The following is a 17,994-nucleotide window of genomic DNA, read 5'->3' as shown; positions in this document are numbered from 1 at the left end:
TAATTAAGTTAATCGATTTAATTATGTAAATATATATATGTAAACTCCCATATGTTATTCAAGTTATAAAATACTGCTTTGAAAAATTTAATTCTACTGCTAAAAATTATAAGCGCAATTAAATGAAAAGTTTAATTAAAGATGACAAATTTTATACATATACAAAATATATAATATATTTTTTTGTTTCTTTGCGCTCTTTATAACTTTTTTTTTCTTTTTTTTTTTCTTTTTTTCTTTTTTTTTTTTTTTTTCCTTTAATAATTTGGCGTCAAATAAAATAACGTAATGCGTCGAACAAACAAAATGAATTAGAATAAAAACAATTTATATGCTCCATTCGATAATAGATATGAAGATGTAAAGAAAGTAAATAAATTTATTATACTTGTGAAATAATTATCTTAAATTATTAAATATGCAATAATTTAATAAAAAATAAAATATATATTTTTTATATTATTTCCTTTATAGCAAAGAACACATTTAAATGTATTACTATCAAGCCAATGGTAAAACTATATATACAGTAGTTACATTACACGTCATACTAAACTTTTCCACTCCATTACTTTATCTGGCAATAATAATTCCTATAATACTGAAAACTCGATTAATGTTATTAATTGAATTATCATTATTTAAGCAACCATTTATAAACAGTATACAACTACTTTCATAGAAATAGAGTGATGTAAATATAAGACATCATAGAGTAATATAAAAACCATTAAGAAGAACATATCTTTTTAAATAATATAAAACTGTACATGATTACAACTTTCTTTTCCATTTCTTTAAAGTAAAACAATGTCTCTCTTTAAAAATTTCTCTGAAATAATAAATATTAAATTGAATTTCTCTTTCTATTTTGTAAATATGATAATTAATAGAGCAAAATAAAAATTACCTCTACAAAGTCATCTGCTCTTCTAGCATTTGCGGGATAATAATCGACTATTAATGGACGAGGTCTTTGTCCAATTCCTGAAGGTTGTTGCAATCCACATGCTTGCTCCTCATTAGTCAGAACTGTAACTAATGTACTAACAACTTTTTCATCTAATTGTGACATAGGTTTTCCTGGTGCTTTCATACGTCGTAAAAATAGGGCATTCCATTTTTGTCGTAAATTTAAAAACAATTGTACAGTTTCAAGATCAAGTTTAAATACAATCCAATCGTCCAACTTAAAAATAGTACCCTCATGATTTTCATCCACTTCGGAATCAGATTCGCTTTCGGGTATTGCTGAAAAGTGTATATAAGCTTGGTAAAAAAAAAAAAAAAACAAAAGAAAAGAAAAGAAAAAAAAAATCTAAATATATAATTATCATATATAAGTTATATACCACCAGCTTCATAAATAGTATCCATAGGTAATCTTGCTGGACCACTGAAAAGTGCTACGGTCAAGGGATTAACGAGAGTAACTATTTTAACATGACAAAACCGACCAGTACGACTCATCTCTTCGTAGAGTAACCAATCGGACGGTAATGATTCTACATTAGCTGCATGAGTTTGAGCATATGTCATTCTAGGAGATTTTGGAAAATCTCTTAACGTCGATGATGGATGGAAAAAGACCTTCACTTCTTTTCTAATAAAAAAAAAAAAAAAAAAAAAAAAAAAAAAAAAAAAAAAAAAAAAAAAAAAAAAAAAAGAAAAGTAAAGATACAAATTGGGACATTAATAAAATTACCACGTCATTACATTTACGTGACTTTTTTTTTTTTTCTTTTTTTTTTTAATATAAATAAAACCAAATGGAAATATACATACTGCGTTCTTAGTTGCATATGATCTCGATCGACTCTAATTATATTTGGATATAAACCAGCTGTTAAAGCTGCTTTAACGACCGCCCAATTTTCAGAATTGGTATTCAAATCTCTAATGTCACCAGCACCTCTCGCTCTAACAAATCCAGATGCACGAAGTTGACCAAGAAGTTGAGTTCGCATTCCAACTACCATTTCCATAACAGGCGCTGAAATGAAATTTTTTTCACAAAAACTACGTTCCTTCCCGCTAGCTCTTGCATTTTGCCAGCCCTGAAATGCTCGCAATACAGCCATATGATCTGAAAATGTCCCGGTAGCAAATTTTTTGCGTGCAGCAGCTACAGCCCTTTTTTGTGATGGTTGAGCTGGCAGAATAAATGGATCTCTACAAGGCATTTAATAATATTAATAAATATTATTATTGAATAATTAATAAATAATTTTTAACATTATACGTACTTATATGCCAAGCTGCAAACGATCGTTAGAATTGGATCGAGACATTTCAAAACTACTGCATATAACAACATTTTCCCTAATCTTGGTTCAATCGGTATATCTAATAAATGACTTCCTAATTCGGTAAGATCTTCCCATGGGTCCAATGCATCAATTGTCTTCAATAATTGAACGGCATTTCTAGTTACTATATTGGAGGGTGGCTCTAAAGCTCTGTCTAAAAATTCTGCAATTGGTGTATTTCCTGGTGCCAAATGTTTTGTAAAAAGACATAACTCTTGCAAGGGTAATCGTAAGATTTCAGGTGTTTGATGTAATTGCATACTGCTAAAACGAATTGATGAGAATAAACGATAACAGAATCCTTTTCCACATCTGCCAGCTCTTCCTTTTCGTTGCTTTGCACATGCTTGTGATATCCAATTTGAACGAAGCGTACATACACCGGATATCGCGTCGAATGATTTTTCTTTTATTTTTCCTGAATCAATCACGTAAACAACATCATCGATCGTAATACTTGTTTCTGCAATATTCGTAGAAAGAATAATCTTTCTAGTTCCCTGCATACTAGGCTTGAATACTTTTTTCTGATCGCATATTTGCATATTTGAGTGAAGTACAAATAAATTGTAACGGAGGCCTTGATTCATTTTCTTTTCTTCGCCGTTTATTCTTTCTCTCATAGTTACTATATCATCATAACCAGGTAAAAATATTAATAATGAACCTGGTGGCATTTTTAAATGGATATATATAACGAGATGTAAAAGAAGATCATGATCAATATTTTCATCATTGAATGTATGATGATATACATCTAATAACATTTTATCTTCTTCAGAAATAGAAACGTTGTCACCTTGTACTATTTCACAATCTTGCACTGTACAATCATACGTTTTCATATATGCCTCAATTAATTCTGCACATTCGATTTGTTTCATATTTTTTGCCCAATCTAATGCAGTCCACTCGTTACCAGCTCGAAGATTCAAATTTGCTCCAAGATTTAAAAGCTGTTCGGTAGTATTTATGCATCCTCTACCTGCAGCAACCATCAATGGTGTAACTAATGTCTTAGAATGCTGATAATCTACTGAAACATTTTCCGAAAGTATAAAATGCAATAATTGTGCAAAATTATCTTCTCCGCCACATAACCATGCGTCCGATATACTTTTGTCTACTTCCTCTATCAACCACGGTTCGAGTTTAACTTTCTCTGGTATAGGCTCATTTTGTTGTGCTAATATCGGTGCTGGCAACAAACATCTTTCATTCAATGGGCCTTTACCAGATATTTGTGGCTTGTACTGAGTCCAAGATTCTAAGACCTTGCACTGTTCCTTTTTATTTAAAAATTCTTTTTTTCTCCTAATCATTTCTTTAGTCATATAGCCGGTCATTTTCAAAACATCCTCAAGGAAATATGTTTCAACTTCATACAATCTACCAGGAATATTGATAACAACACACTTATCAAAGTACTTTGCAAAAATAGTAGTATCTAATGTTGCACTCATTAACACAATTTTCAATGATCTATATTTATTCATTGCATCTTTTAATGCTATCAAAAGGAAGTCACAAAATCTATCACGTTCGTGAACTTCATCCACTATTATGTGTGTTACTGTAGTCAAGGCAGAATCTCCACCCATAAGAGTCCTAAGAAGAACCCCATTAGTACAATATGTCAGAAGAGTTTTAGGCGCAACTCTACTTTCAAGTCTAATTTGATAACCAAATGTTTGTCCAATTTTTTCGTCCCTTTCAAATGCTACTCTTTCTGCAACGGATACTGCAGAAAGTCTCCTTGGTTGAGTACATATAATTCTACAAATTTGATGTCTTTGCTGGCAATGCTCTAATATATATTGAGGTACTTGTGTGGTTTTACCACTTCCTGTTTCCCCAGCTATTATGACTACTTGATTAGTAGCCAAAGCATTTAAAATGTCTTCTCGTGCATTAAAAATTGGAAGTGATTTACGAAAATTCAATACATCAAAATTTGTCTTTAATTGTGGTACTTGTGGGATGCTACTGTTCAAGCGACCCATAGCCTTTGTATTTGTAATAACTAAAAACAATAAAGACAATATTTTTAATAAGACCTTTACGATATTTTTTCCCATCTTAAATATACATAAATATTAATAAAATAATTTCTTTTTTTTTCTTTTTTATCTTCTCTTTCTTACCATCTGCATTAAGAGGCCGTTCTCTTTCCATTGGAGGTAATAAATCTTGACATTCTTTATGATTCAATGGGAAATTATTTAATAAAGCATAAATACTTTGTTTCGATGACTTTTGCAGCTTGATTACAGCATCAGCTTGAACTATGGTAGATCCTTCTCTCTTGTATACCGTTAAAAATCGGTTTTTGCCTTTACTGTTAATTAAATATGTATATATATACATATGTGTATGTGTGTAAATATATTTGTTCCATCTTTGCAATTTAAACACAATCTATTATTTTATTATTGTGTTTAAATTATATACAATAACATATAGTATTAATATTGTATGTTAATAAAACATACAACTTTATTTAACTCATACCCTCTACTTTTGGATTTTAAGCCAAGATCCTTAACAAGTTCATGGATATAAGCTCGTTCTATTGCTGTATAAGAAGATGGAAATTCTAATTCTTTTTGATCCGGTGTTTCCAATAATTTCTTCAAAGTTAAGTTTACTGCTATTCTAGTGTCTTCTCCTATCAGTGGATGTTTTCGTTGTTTGTGGCGAGGCATGATTAATATTGAAAATTCACTAAAGAAGAAAAGCAATGTTTCTCAATAATTTTATATGACAATTATAAGTAATACAATTTAACAATTATAACGATTATAACGATAAATATATCAGTAGGACAGCATTACATTGGTTTTTATTAGAAAATTTGTCGTAGAAGTGAGTATTATCAATTTCAGATATATATATATATATATATATATATATATATATATATATATATATATGTATATAGAAATAATATATATACATAGAAAAACATAAGAATATAACCAATTTAATGCTGTACAAACTCACCGTATTAAAAAACACACATATATATGTATATATATATATATATTTATGGAAATATTATTAAGCATATAATAATTATATGAGTGAATTTATTTTAAACATTAGAAATAGCACTGCTGACATAGGGTGCTACTATGAACGAGCGGCAAAAGCAATTTTCAGGAACGTATATATCAGGTTGAAAATAAAGGTTCTTATTGCATCCCATTTTTATATCCAATAATAAGTGATCTTATATAACATTACAAATTTTTAAAAATTTTCTAACAATGTAATCTATCTTTTTACATTCGAATAAATCGATTGATTAGCCATCATTTAACGAAAAATGTTACGAATTAATTGTCATTTTCGATGACCCATTTTGATATCATTTGTAGATACGGTCCTGCTAATCTTTTCTGATTTCGCCATTTTATATTGTGAATATTTAGGCGTTAATTCAAAATTGACGAATGAACTTTTCTCAGGAATTAATTCGTACAGACAATAGCTATAAATATTTTAATGGCATCATTAATTCATTATCACGAGTATATAAAAGTATAATGAAAAGACTTGATATACATTTATGATATACATTTTTTTTTCTATTTTTTCTAATTTTATCTATAAAAATCTTTCCACATTTAATTATCCATTACATTTTGATTTTACTTATGGTGTAAAGAACAAAAAAAAAAAAAAAGAAAAGAAAAAGAAAAACAAAAAGAAAAATCGATATCCGTTTCAACGTAATATGCGACATAGATAATATCCTAGTAACACAATGGTATATACATATTTTATTATTTAATCAACTTTCGATCGAAGACATGTTCGTTTGGTTAAAATGATTCATCACACGAGTGTTTACATAAGATATTTAAAGGAAATAAAGATTAATGGAAAATAACATTGAAAAATTTTTGTCAAAATTTATTTTACGATATTAATGATTATAATAAATACCTATAAGGATAACACAATACGTTTATTATTCTTTCGATAAACGTTGATTAAAACTAATTAAACTCCGTCTGATAATAAACTATCGAAAGATTATATTTTTCCTTTCCATCATTTTTCCCAATTAACTGGCACTTTCATTACTGTTGATTTACCATTTCATATACGCACAAAGGTCGATAATATAAGATATATTTGTCATAGCGACAACTTGTTTTTGGGTCATCTCAATATGACGAAGTTTGACTAATGGATACTAGCTTTTAGGTTTGAGATCGGACAGGCAGCGCCATCATTGTTGCTAAGCGAATTATAAAGTTTTTAAATGCATACGATCTATATATTTTATTGAAATGAATTAAAGGAAGGTAAAGATCAAGATTTGGGCCAAAGGTTATACGAAATATAAGGCAGCTTTTTCTTTCTCTTTTTACAAACCGTATGAAATAAATTTTATCGTCTCTCTCACTCTCTCTCTCTCTTTCTTTTTACTTTTTTTTTTTTTTTTTGTTGCGTATAAACCTTGACGATCTCAGAAAATGAAAACAGTTACGACCTCTGCACGTACTCATTTATAACGTCGTACTTCTCCGTGTACGTTTCTCTCAACAGTGTTTCCTACTCTAATCTTTTCTACGAATTAATAATAATCAAATTGTTTTTCTCGATAAATATAAATTAACAATCTGAAAATGTCTTTAGACGAGGTAATTAATATCTTATAGTAACTATGTAATATATTTACGATCGTATTTTGTTTTATTATCAATACTCTATGTATTTTTCCGATTATTGTTGTCGTTATAGCGGTTTTTTATTGAGTTGTTTGTGTGTTGTGTGTCTGTGTGTGTCTGTGTGTGTCTGTGTGTGTGTATGCTTAACTGTTAACAATTTGACATACATCTATTCTTTAATAGTTTATGATTCACGATTGAACTAGTTAGATAAATCAAATCTGATAATACATTTTTTTTTATTACTTTCATTCATTAAAACGTTTTTATATCTTTTATTATATCTCATATTCTTTAGAGATATTATGGTTTTATATATTATTTATATCTTTCATATGTCCTTCAATACTTACGTGCGTACAATAAAAAAAATTTATTAAATAGTATTCCTTTCAATTTTATTTAATACCATAACTTCATTCTGAATGAATATATATATATATATATATATATATATATATATATATATATATATATATATATATATCAAGTATTATAACATTTTTTTTATCTTGGTATAATTTTATCGTTTATCTTTAATATACAGAAATATCTAATCCAGATTATATATTTTCTTGAGTTATTTTATATTGAACCAATTATAATTTATGACTAATTATATCGAAGTATAAATATTTTATTTAATTATATTGCAGAAAAAAAAAGATTTGATTTTTTTTTTTTCTTTTTTTTTTTTGAAGAATTTGATATCTTAAATAATCATTTGACCATTAACATTTTTATTTCTGTATTCTCTTATAGAATTGATATCTAAAATATTGAATTATTATTATTATTATTATTTCAGAGATTTCTCAAGGCCAGCGAGGAAGTAAAAGAACTTTCTTTTAAGCCTTCAACTACATGTTTACTTGAACTGTATTCATTGTATAAACAAGCAACAGTCGGTGACTGTAATACTGGTAAATATATACTTCTTTTTTTCTTTTTTTGTTAATACTACAAAATATGACTCATTTCTTTTTGTATTAGAATGACGAATAATGATAAGAATAATTGTATTTTGTTTATTTTCTTCTTATTTTTCTTTTTTTTTTTTTTCTCCCACCCCAGGAAAACCAAATATTCTCGAATTTGAAAAAAAAGCTAAATGGGAAGCATGGAACAAACAGAAAGGTTTAAGTCAGGATGAGGCAAAAGAAAAATACATTATTAAAGCGAATGATTTGATAAAACAAAGTGAAAAGAATGAATAATAATTGGGTCTGGCTGGATTACCCTCTAAACGAGGACGTACGCTAATGCTCATGCTAGCGAGCGATTTCCTAATTTTTAGTTTTGGTGAATTTATGGTTTCGGGAATAAAAAAATCTATCGCGTTTAAACGATATATATATATATTTGCAATATATATATATATATATATTGTTAATGTTTCTAAATGTTTATATATATATACATATATGTATATATTTCTTTTTCACTACTGATAAAAAAAATCTTACACAAGTTTTACGTAAAAATAATTAATATATAACTCTTGCACAATTTTTTATGTATCCTATTTAAAACATAACACGTATACTACTGTGTATGATTCTTTGCATATTTTATATATCATATTGCAAAAGTGTTCAAAAAATTTTACGTTCTTTATAAGAATATATATATATATATATGTATATATATATATATATATATATATATATGTATATGTATATGTATATATTCTTTGTATATATTTAAATAAAAAAATAATTGTAAAATTAAAACATTCAATATTTACATAATTCAACACCTAATATATCCCTAACATAATAATAAGAGATAGATAAAGTAGGTAGAATACATACCTCTAATATATATCTGCTGAATGTGTTTAGTTTTATCGAATAGATCTTAACTTTAACATCATTCGTATCTATCGATCCAACTTTCTTTTTTCTCTTTTTTCTCTTTTTTTTTTTTTTTTTTTTTTTTTTCATACGTATTGATTAGGTAATAGACGAGGCGTAAATGTACATATACATAATTAATAATGTATTTCTTCGCGTTTAACATTTTTTTTTTTTTCTTTTTGTAGATATTATATACACATCCGCGCGCATAAGTAGCTAAGTACTTAAAGAAAAAAACATACACAAGAAAGAATACAATTTAAAAAAGAAGGCATTGACGGGGGGGGGGGGAGGGAGGGAGGCGAAGAAGAAGAGGTTTTTAAGAAATTATGCGTGCGCAATTTAATTCTAAATGAATAATGTATACCTTAATTAAACGCTTCGTCGCTTTGTAATTATATTAAATGACTATGACGAGACAGTAATTAAAAGAAAAAATAACGAAGATAGAGAAGAAGTATAGAAGTAGAAGTATAGAAGTATAGAAGTAGAAGTAGAAGAAGAAGAAAAGAATAATGAATTATCGTGCTGAGTTATTGAGACAATGCAATTTTTATTTAAGGCAATGATAAAGCAATGTGAGGGGGGAGGGGTCTCTTCTTATCGGATTATCTATGCGCACTTGAACCGATTCAATGTTTAAAACTTAATATTACAAATTTTTGATGGTGGACACTTGGCGATAACTTGTGATAAGAGCTTAAAATTTAATAATAATTATCAGTTCTGAAATTTAACGACGTATCTTATTCGATTAACACATCCGAGAGAAATGACGCGCTTACTATGTATGTATGTATGCATATATATATATATATATATATATATATATATATATATATATATATATACACACATATATATATATATATATAACAATTAAAATCAAGTAAATTTTTATAAGTAAAACTTATACGACGAATCTTTTAGATTTTTTAGATTTAGAAGTAAATGATGTCGTTATTTCAGCATATTCCTTAAATATTAATTTTAAATGATGATATTAATTAGACGGTCGACGAAGCAACCACAAAAAGAAAAACAAAATTTTATATATATATATATATATATATATATATATATATATATATATATATATAAAATTGACACTATATGCTATCTGCAGACGTTATTATTATACTGCTTTTCTTACGATCAGAAATTTCAAGTATATTACTATTACTAATCTCGACATTAATTTTATTATTTTCTTCAAATCGTATAGATATCTAAATCCATAACGATTATCTTTTTCTTTTTCTCACCGAACATCACTCTCACAAGATACGATTATTAAATCAGATATACATCCGTTATATTAATTACGTGGAACTTTCCCTTCGTTAAGCGACAACAGACGCGATGCCGTAGTAAATAATAATAATAATAATAATAATAATAATAATAATAATAATAATAATATTAATAATAATAATAATAATAATAATAATAATAGTAATAATAATAATAATATATAATAATTATAATTATAATAATATTAATAATAATAATATTAATAATAATAATAATAATAATAATAATAATAATAATAATGATAAAAAAGAAAAATTTACATCAAGTCCATCGTACCGCAACCCAATCGATCGTTAATAATTATTGAAGAAAGGAACGTAAAGCGCAGAGAAATGGCGATGCGCGTCTCTTTACTTTCTCTTACTCTTATCCACCTTCTTGACATGTGGGTGATGATGGGTTTTGCTTCTGCTACCCTTCGGATAATCACCATGATGCATTTTTACGGTCTGGCTAATCACGGTAACATCATCGATCCCCTCAGCAACCTGACCACTTGTCGATACTTCCTCGAACCTGATAAAATAAAAACGTGACGAGAGCAGGAGCTTGTAACTATTATCATCTCCTAGCGTTTGCTTAAATTTTCCTAACGTTTCCTTGATTTTCTTATCTTTTTTTTTCTTTTTCATTATTTTTTTTTTATTTTTTATTGTTTTATTTCTTTTTTTTTTTTTTTTTTTTTTTTGTATTTTTGTATTATTATTATTATATCTTCTCTTTTCTTTTTTTTTCCTGTTTTCTTAATAGTTATATTTATCTATCGCCATGATCGCTCGAGCTAGAGATCCTGTCACTGCCATACGTCTCTAATCTATCTTTATATTTGACATTCCGTTGTAAACAATACAATAGAAATATGTGTTGGGCACGCGCGCGCGCGCACATACACACATATACGCGCGAAAAGATATCTAGAAATAGATGAAACATTTTTAATGAGAGAAAGCAGCCAAAAAGTTGTCTAACCGAAGAAGCCCAAAAACTCGGTGAACGATTGAAGATAATAATGGAATATAAGTGAAAAGATGAAAGTGCGAATAGATAGAAGAAAGAAAGGATAGAAAGAGAAAAAGAGGGAGATAGAGAAAAAAAAACTGATACAGACGGACAGACAGACAGACAGACAGACAGACAGACAAACAGACAGACAGATAGAATAGATAAAAAGACGGATTTAAAGATAGCAAAAAATAGTCTCGACGGTCTAACACGCGGTTGCTCCTAAGAGAGAAAGAGAGAGAGAAAGAGAGAGAGAAAACACGGCTTGTGGATAATGCTGGTAGTAGCTGGATGTCGTTGGATTAGCAATACTTCGTAGATATATTTCGAAACGTGACGACAGGATATTTTCTCGATTGCCGATGAGAGATCGAGTCGAATTGAAAGTTTAATTTAACTGTACGTTATTGACTGTGGTACTCCGTTCACCGTCTTGGATTTTAGGACGTCGTTCTCGTATGACATTATGGTTTCCTCCCCGTCTTCGTATATCCTGATGACAAAAAGAAAAAAAATAAGATATTAAATTACACAATCGTTAATTCTTAAATGCTCAATAGAGCATTAAAATAATAATTTCTTTTCTGGTTTCTTTTCAAAATTTGTTTCATCATCATCATCATCATCATCATCATCATTAGTTGAAAATATTGATTCACGTTACTTTTTATTTTTTATTTTAACTAAGAAACGTGAAAACGTTGAAGAAAAATATCGATAAAAGATCGTTTTAATTAGAAATAATTTTTTAAATGACGTTAATGTACTTTAACCCTAATTATAAGCCTGTGGGATGTAGAACAATGTCCAGGCCAATTTTGAGCTCAATTTAAAACAATTTGCGCATTTGTATGATTCATGAATTTTCTTTGTTTTTTTTTTTTTTGTTTTGTTATAATGACAGAATTGGAAATGCTTCTACAAATTATTATTTACTGTATGTTCAAAGAACATTATTCAAAGAGTATTTTTTTAGAGTCAAAATTGTTCATTCTGTATAAATGACAGCTGTTCAAAGTGCATTGGAGTGTCACGCGCTCCAAGTGCACAATTTAAAATTATTTTGAAGTGTGCACAACTAGGATTAATACAAAAAACAAAAAAGAAAAAATAAATATATATATATATATATTGGTTATTACTTTTTGGTGGTGATCTTTTTTCCATTGATAAAACGTGTGGATGTGCTGGTCCTTTTAATTGCTGCCCTACTGCCACCTGTCGTGCCATCGAAACCAGGAAACGTGCTGAACGAAGTGAAATTGCAATCCGCCGAACCTTGCAATATCTGATCGAATGGCGAACGAAAACCGAGACGTCCAAATAACGACGTACTCAAACTGTTGTTAGAACCATTTCTACCAGGTCCTCGTCGCACACCCGGCCCAAACATGCCTAAATAAAAAAATTAATTTTCATTATACACTATACTAAGATCATACGATAGACTTATTACTTCTATTTCATATTTCAAATATGGATACCATTGTATCGTGTATACAACTATCTGAAAATGAAAAAATAGCCAAAACAAATTTCAAGAAAGGATAAACGAATGAATTTTTTAAATCATCTATAGTGAAGTGAAAGAACTCATTCGGCCATATTATCATTCTAATACTACTCTATGTCCATAAATTATCTCTGTTCTTTCGTTATATTAAATAACGATATAAATATAATTTCTAATTAATAAATTATAAGAAATAATTATAATATATAATTTTCATTATGTATAATAATAAAATGTTCTAAATTATTAAATGGTTGTAATCATTATTACAAATATTGGCGAGAGTTTTAAAAAGGATTCATCCGATAAAAGACGAAAGAAATAAAATGATTCCACTTTTTTTTTTCTTTTTTCCTTACCAGCAAAAGGATCATCGAAGGGCGAATTGGAAAAGAATTCTTTAAAGACCTCCTCCGGATCCCTAAAGACGAAGGTAGTAAACAATGGCCTGAAGTCACTTTCATGACGTCTTTTGCCACCATTCATCTGTAGACCCTCCTTTCCATATTGATCGTAAACACGCCTTTTCTTTTCTGTAAAAAATTTCACAATGGGAAAAAACAAAATGTCATATTAATTATTTCAACTTAATAAATGTCTTATAATTAATTAAAGAGCTTTTCATAACAATTTTATTCGTTCCAAAATCCAAGAAGAAGCAGCAAAGGGGTTCTGCGAATTTCAAATTTGTTAGTCAAATATTTTACTGGGATTTGGTAGTTGTTTATGTCGACTATTTTTTTTTTTCTTTTTTTTTTTTTAATAAACAAGGAAATTGACATGGAAAATTATTGTCCGAGAGAAAAGAACTAATTGAAGTTATGTTATCCTTTATAAATAAAAGAAAGAAAAATGTTTCATTTTATTTACACAAAAAAAAAGAAAGAAAGAAAAAAAATATATATATATATATATACATATATACACCACACAAAGGGATTATTATAGTCGAACGGTTAGCTCTTCTCTCTCTCTCTCTCCTTTTTTCTTTTTTTTTTTTTTTAAATTATCAAGGGCGTGGAGACTGCTTGTTAAAAAATGCTTTGCCAACAAGGTGCACTCATTGTTAAATAATCTGCGCATATCACGACGAGTTATGGCATTTTGAAAAATAAAAAAGCAAACGAATTCTGGACATTCTCTTTTTTCTCTCTTTCTCTCTCTCTCCCTCTTTCTCATATAACGCGATGAAAGAGAAAAATATAACATATATATATATATATTTCCATCTCTTTTCTATATCTCGCGTTTCTATAATACCGATTTAGAAATATAAAAAAAAACGCATGTGCATGTAAAAAATGAAAAACAAACGAAAAAAAGAAGAAAAACAAGATAAAAAATATAACAAAAAAAGAAAAAAGAATATTAAAAAAAAAAAAAAAAAAAAAAATTAAAGAATAACAAACAATAAGAAAAATTAATTTATTAAAAAGTTTTATCACGGGGGAAGTTCTCCCTCCGATAAAAATCAATGACTATTCCTTTTCTTTTTTTATCCTCCATAAAACACTCGCACATGAACGGAAAATCGATTTTAACAAGAGGCTGTCCCCCCCCTCCTCTCTCTTTCTCTCAAGGATCTCTCGCAAAGGTAACTCTCTCGTGCATAAATGATAAATGACAAACTACGAGCAGCAAATAAAAGGGATGATATTTCTCTTTTCGATATGATGAAAACCTCAAACACGATTTTGCTTCCTTTCTTTCTATTTTTTATTTTTTTCTCCAATTCAATAGCGTTAATTTTTTCTTTTTTTTTTCCCCCCCCCATGTATTTTAAATATTCAACTTTTGCGAATATTCCTCCCTCCCTGTTCATTATTTGCAACAATATGATTATTAAAATGAATAAGTTCAAAAAGAAATTCTCAATGCTAAGGCTTATCTCAAAAAAGCCTTCTTTTTTATGTGATTTTTTCTTTTTTTTTTTTTTTTTTTTTTTTTAAATGGTACCAAAGTATCGTTGAAAGGGAGAGTCAAAGTAACTCCGAGAGGTGAATCCACGGCCTGGTCTCGAGGATGCCTTCTGATACAATCGCTGGTCGTAGGTTCGTCTCTTCGTATCTGAACACCCAAAACCGAGTGCCGTCAGATTGTGTCCGGAAACAAAGATTTTTCGTTGAGCTTCCATCTTTTAATTTTCTTTTTTCTTTATTATTATTATTTTTTCTTTCTTTCTTTCTTTCTTTCTTCGCCGAGAGTCAAACATTTTTTTTTAACTTCGTTATTTTATTTTATTTATTTTTTTTTTTTTTTATTTTTTTCTTACCGTCAATGCACAGTTTTACGTTCAATGCACGGAGAACAAAAAGATAAAGTAAATTAAAATTAAAATTAAAATTAAAATTAAAATTAAAATTAAAATTAAAATTAAAATAAATCAATCGTTCGATTATACAAAAAGGCTTTTGAGACAAGAGGAAAATTACGAATTCCAGACAAGTGGAGTATTTTTTCTCTTTTCTAATCCCCCTTTCAATTTTAGTATCATGTAATAACTGTTCTATATAGAATAATCGAGTAATTAGAATTATCACTAGGACCATTTGAATCATTTGCGATTTTTCATTTCCTCCTCCTTTTCCTCCTCTTCTTTCTTTTTCTTTTTTAATCTAAATATTTTATTCTTCAAGTTAAAATCAAGGCAAATTTTTCAGACGTCCTTAAATATAAAAGCTTCACGTAAGGAAGTGCAAAAAGCGTGCGTTTTTCAAAATAAAGATAGAGATAGAGATAGAGGTAGAAAGAAAGAAAGAAAGAAAGAAAAAAAGAAAGAAAAAAGAAAAAAAAAAGATTTTTATTATTATTTCTTTTTTTATTTTCTAAATAAAGATAAACCATTCTACTTGTGGGATTTGCTTTTGGAAGAAAAGCTCTCATGCGAAGCACGTCTACGCCAATGAATAAAATTTATCCACGTCTTTCTTTTTCTTTCTGTTACTTTAAAAAACAAAAACAAAAAAAAAAAAATTTCTTCTCATCTTCCTCTTCTGCTTTACTCCTTGGATTCGATCGTACACGATCATCATTCACGATTAGAAAGTATTTTTATTTTCCCCCCACTTCCCTCCCATATAATTTTCCCAGCTCCTATTTTTTGTCTTTAATTTTACAAGTTCATCGACCCCCTCCCTCACCCACGCGATTATTTTTTCTTTTTTATTTTTTTATTTTTTTATTTTTTTTTATTTTTGTTTTATTTCTCCTTTGCCTTTACGTATGCCGGAAATATTAATTCTTACCGTCTATCAATACTTCATATGCCTCAGATATTTCCTTGAACCTCTTATTCGCTTCGTCCAAATTTTCGGGATTTTTGTCTGGATGCCATTTCAATGCTAATTTTCTGTATCTGAAAATATCAAAGGAGACCAACGATGCAATTACAAAAATATATATATATATATATATATATATATATATATATACACAAGCACGCGCACACACACATACACACAAATTTTTATATATTATAATTATTTTTTTTTTTTTTTATTCATTTACGCAATATATTTGTTTTTGAAAATTCACGATTTTTTCTGAGACTTAAGTTGGAAAAAATAACAAAAGAAAAGAGAATAAATATATTCTAGAGCTATGCAAAACGACCGACTTAAAAAGAACAATTTATTATACCATTAATAAATTATTATATCATTATTGACTTTATAGATTAATATATTTTACAAGGATGTTTTACATAAACTGGTTCATCCAAGAGATCTATTTTATTACGATCGTCATGCCTCGCTTTCGAGGATCGAATATACAAGATCTAACCAACTGTTCTTTCGAATTCGAACTTGGATGATGGCCAAAGTACAGTGTTCTACTTGCTCCTATTGCAAAGCTTTTCATTCAATTTTTCACCGGTAACCATTGAGAAAATGTATTCGTCTTAATATATTAAGATACTTTTTTTTTTCCTTTTTTTCCATAAAAACAAACAAACAAACAAACAAATATATATATTCTAATTTGAATAGTAGAATTTTTTAATTATTGAAAAATCTTTCCTTATAATCTTAATTTTTTTAATCATATCTCGAAAATTTTTTCCATTTCCTTAAAAAAAAAAAAAAAAAAAAAAAAAAAAAAAGTAATTATTGTTTAGTGTTCAAACTTACGCTTTTTTTATATCATTGCTAGTAGCAGTCCGTTGTACTTCGAGAATCCTGTAGTAGTCGACCATCGTAGTATGTCTTTTATGCTCGGTTATCAGAGCTTAGGTAACCACCTGTCGGACAATGCAATCGTATTTAGTTATAGTAATTAGGCAACATCATTCGATCGGCCAATTGGCAACTGTCTGATGTTGAAAAAAAAAAGAGGGTCGTTGATAGGACAAGATAATTTGAAAACTATGACCTACCCTAATTTTAATTCGAACTTCTCTCTCTCTCTCTCTCTCTCTCTCTCTCTCTCTCTCTCTCTCAATAATAATTTTAAAATAAAAATTAGTTTGGAACGAAAAGGTCGATTATAAATACAATAGATTTTTTTTTTTTCATACCCTTTATAACATTTAAAAATGATTATTATTTTTTTTTATCGCGTCGGCGCTTCAAATTTTTTTTGTAAAATTAACATTGGTGAAATTTTTCGTAATTTTCCTTTCCTTTTTTATTTTTTTTTATTTTTTTACTTTTTTACGATAACTTTGTAAATTTACGACAGAGAGCCTTGAAACGGGATTGTTATCGACGATAATTTATTGTCGCTAAGTATAAAGAAATATTTTCTCTTTTTCTCTTTCTCTCTGTTTGCCTTTCGTGAAGAAAAAATACAAGAAAGAAAATAGAAAGAAAGAGAGATAGAAAAAGAAACGTTACACATGTATAAACGTCGAATTCATTATTTTTTATACTTACTCGCTCTATAAACTTATGTCAGAGGCTTGGCACTACTTCTAGCGAGATAGGCACAATGTTGCATAGTAATCACCTTTAAATAGCAATAACGCATATCTCACGCTTTCTGGCCATTTATATTATCGAAGTGCATATTTTCATCGATCACAACAATACCAAATCTCGAATTAATATTTTACGAAAGAGAGAAAAAATCATAATCGAATAATTGTCGTGACACGAATAATAAAATATTATTTTTAAGAAATTTCTATTAAAATTTCACCTTTATCTTCTAATTGCAAAAAAAGAAAAAAAAAAGAAAAAAAAAAGAAAAGAAAAGAAAAGAAAATCAAAAAAGATCAGAAGGAAACATACACATCGAACTATTCACGTTAATTAAATTTACGATCGATCGCTATTATACTTGGAAGATAATCGGCGAAGATCGAAAAGTATTCA

The 17,994-nt window shown here is 28.3% G+C and overlaps 3 protein-coding genes across 6 annotated transcripts in view; 1 reads left to right on the top strand and 2 right to left on the bottom strand.

Moving 5' to 3' along the window:
- Positions 1-448: 448 nt before the first annotated feature.
- LOC124424384 (3'-5' RNA helicase YTHDC2-like) lies at positions 449-6,662 on the bottom strand. 2 transcript variants are annotated; one of them, XM_046963356.1, is made up of 9 exons: positions 6,261-6,662; positions 5,313-5,802; positions 4,821-5,033; positions 4,454-4,647; positions 2,247-4,332; positions 1,786-2,172; positions 1,353-1,603; positions 911-1,251; positions 449-832 (listed from the first exon to the last, which is right to left on the bottom strand). In XM_046963356.1, the coding sequence occupies exons 2-9, from the start codon at positions 5,375-5,377 to the stop codon at positions 821-823; spliced, it is 3,549 nt and encodes a 1,182-aa protein (XP_046819312.1). In that variant the 5' UTR covers positions 5,378-5,802; positions 6,261-6,662; the 3' UTR covers positions 449-820. The 2 variants fall into 2 exon arrangements, with proteins under 2 accessions (XP_046819312.1, XP_046819313.1); XM_046963357.1 differs by lacking the exon at positions 5,313-5,802.
- Positions 6,663-6,811: 149 nt separating this feature from the next.
- LOC124424387 (putative acyl-CoA-binding protein) lies at positions 6,812-10,301 on the top strand. The gene is made up of 3 exons (XM_046963364.1): positions 6,812-6,964; positions 7,800-7,914; positions 8,066-10,301. Exons 1-3 carry the CDS (start codon positions 6,950-6,952, stop codon positions 8,206-8,208), a joined length of 273 nt encoding a protein of 90 aa, XP_046819320.1. The 5' UTR covers positions 6,812-6,949; the 3' UTR covers positions 8,209-10,301.
- The window catches only part of LOC124424385 (dnaJ homolog subfamily B member 6-like), a 17,115-nt gene continuing 8,504 nt past the window's right edge, over positions 9,384-17,994 (bottom strand). Inside the window, exons 1-9 of one of the 3 annotated variants that reach the window (XM_046963360.1) lie at positions 17,911-17,994; positions 17,554-17,626; positions 16,810-16,919; positions 15,925-16,034; positions 14,636-14,746; positions 13,039-13,212; positions 12,309-12,561; positions 11,570-11,659; positions 9,384-10,680 (exon numbers count right to left, since the gene is read on the bottom strand). The exon at positions 17,911-17,994 is cut by the window's right edge and continues 74 nt beyond it. In XM_046963360.1, the coding sequence (XP_046819316.1) occupies positions 10,515-10,680; positions 11,570-11,659; positions 12,309-12,561; positions 13,039-13,212; positions 14,636-14,746; positions 15,925-16,034; positions 16,810-16,874 (969 nt within the window). In that variant the 5' untranslated portion in view covers positions 16,875-16,919; positions 17,554-17,626; positions 17,911-17,994 and the 3' untranslated portion in view covers positions 9,384-10,514. The remainder of the gene's footprint in view (positions 10,681-11,569; positions 11,660-12,308; positions 12,562-13,038; positions 13,213-14,635; positions 14,747-15,924; positions 16,035-16,809; positions 16,920-17,553; positions 17,627-17,910) is intronic. The other 2 variants (XM_046963359.1, XM_046963361.1) reach the window with 2 other exon arrangements.

This window comes from Vespa crabro, chromosome 5 (genome assembly GCF_910589235.1).
Source record: "Vespa crabro chromosome 5, iyVesCrab1.2, whole genome shotgun sequence".
NCBI classification, from domain to species: domain Eukaryota; kingdom Metazoa; phylum Arthropoda; class Insecta; order Hymenoptera; family Vespidae; genus Vespa; species Vespa crabro.
This window is presented reverse-complemented; position numbering and strand designations above follow the sequence as displayed.

What these genes read in the sequence shown, in the direction of transcription:
- LOC124424384 (XM_046963356.1), bottom strand. Translation starts at nt 5,377, where the DNA reads ATGCTTAATAATATTTCCATAAATATATATATATATATACATATATAT. An exon ending in TATGTGTGTTTTTTAATACG is followed by an intron (nt 5,034 to 5,312) that starts GTGAGTTTGTAC and finishes TTTCTTCTTTAG; the next exon opens with TGAATTTTCAATATTAATCA. An exon ending in TACTATTTATGAAGCTGGTG is followed by an intron (nt 1,252 to 1,352) that starts GTATATAACTTA and finishes TACACTTTTCAG; the next exon opens with CAATACCCGAAAGCGAATCT.
- LOC124424387 (XM_046963364.1), top strand. An exon ending in AGTCGGTGACTGTAATACTG is followed by an intron (nt 7,915 to 8,065) that starts GTAAATATATAC and finishes CTCCCACCCCAG; the next exon opens with GAAAACCAAATATTCTCGAA.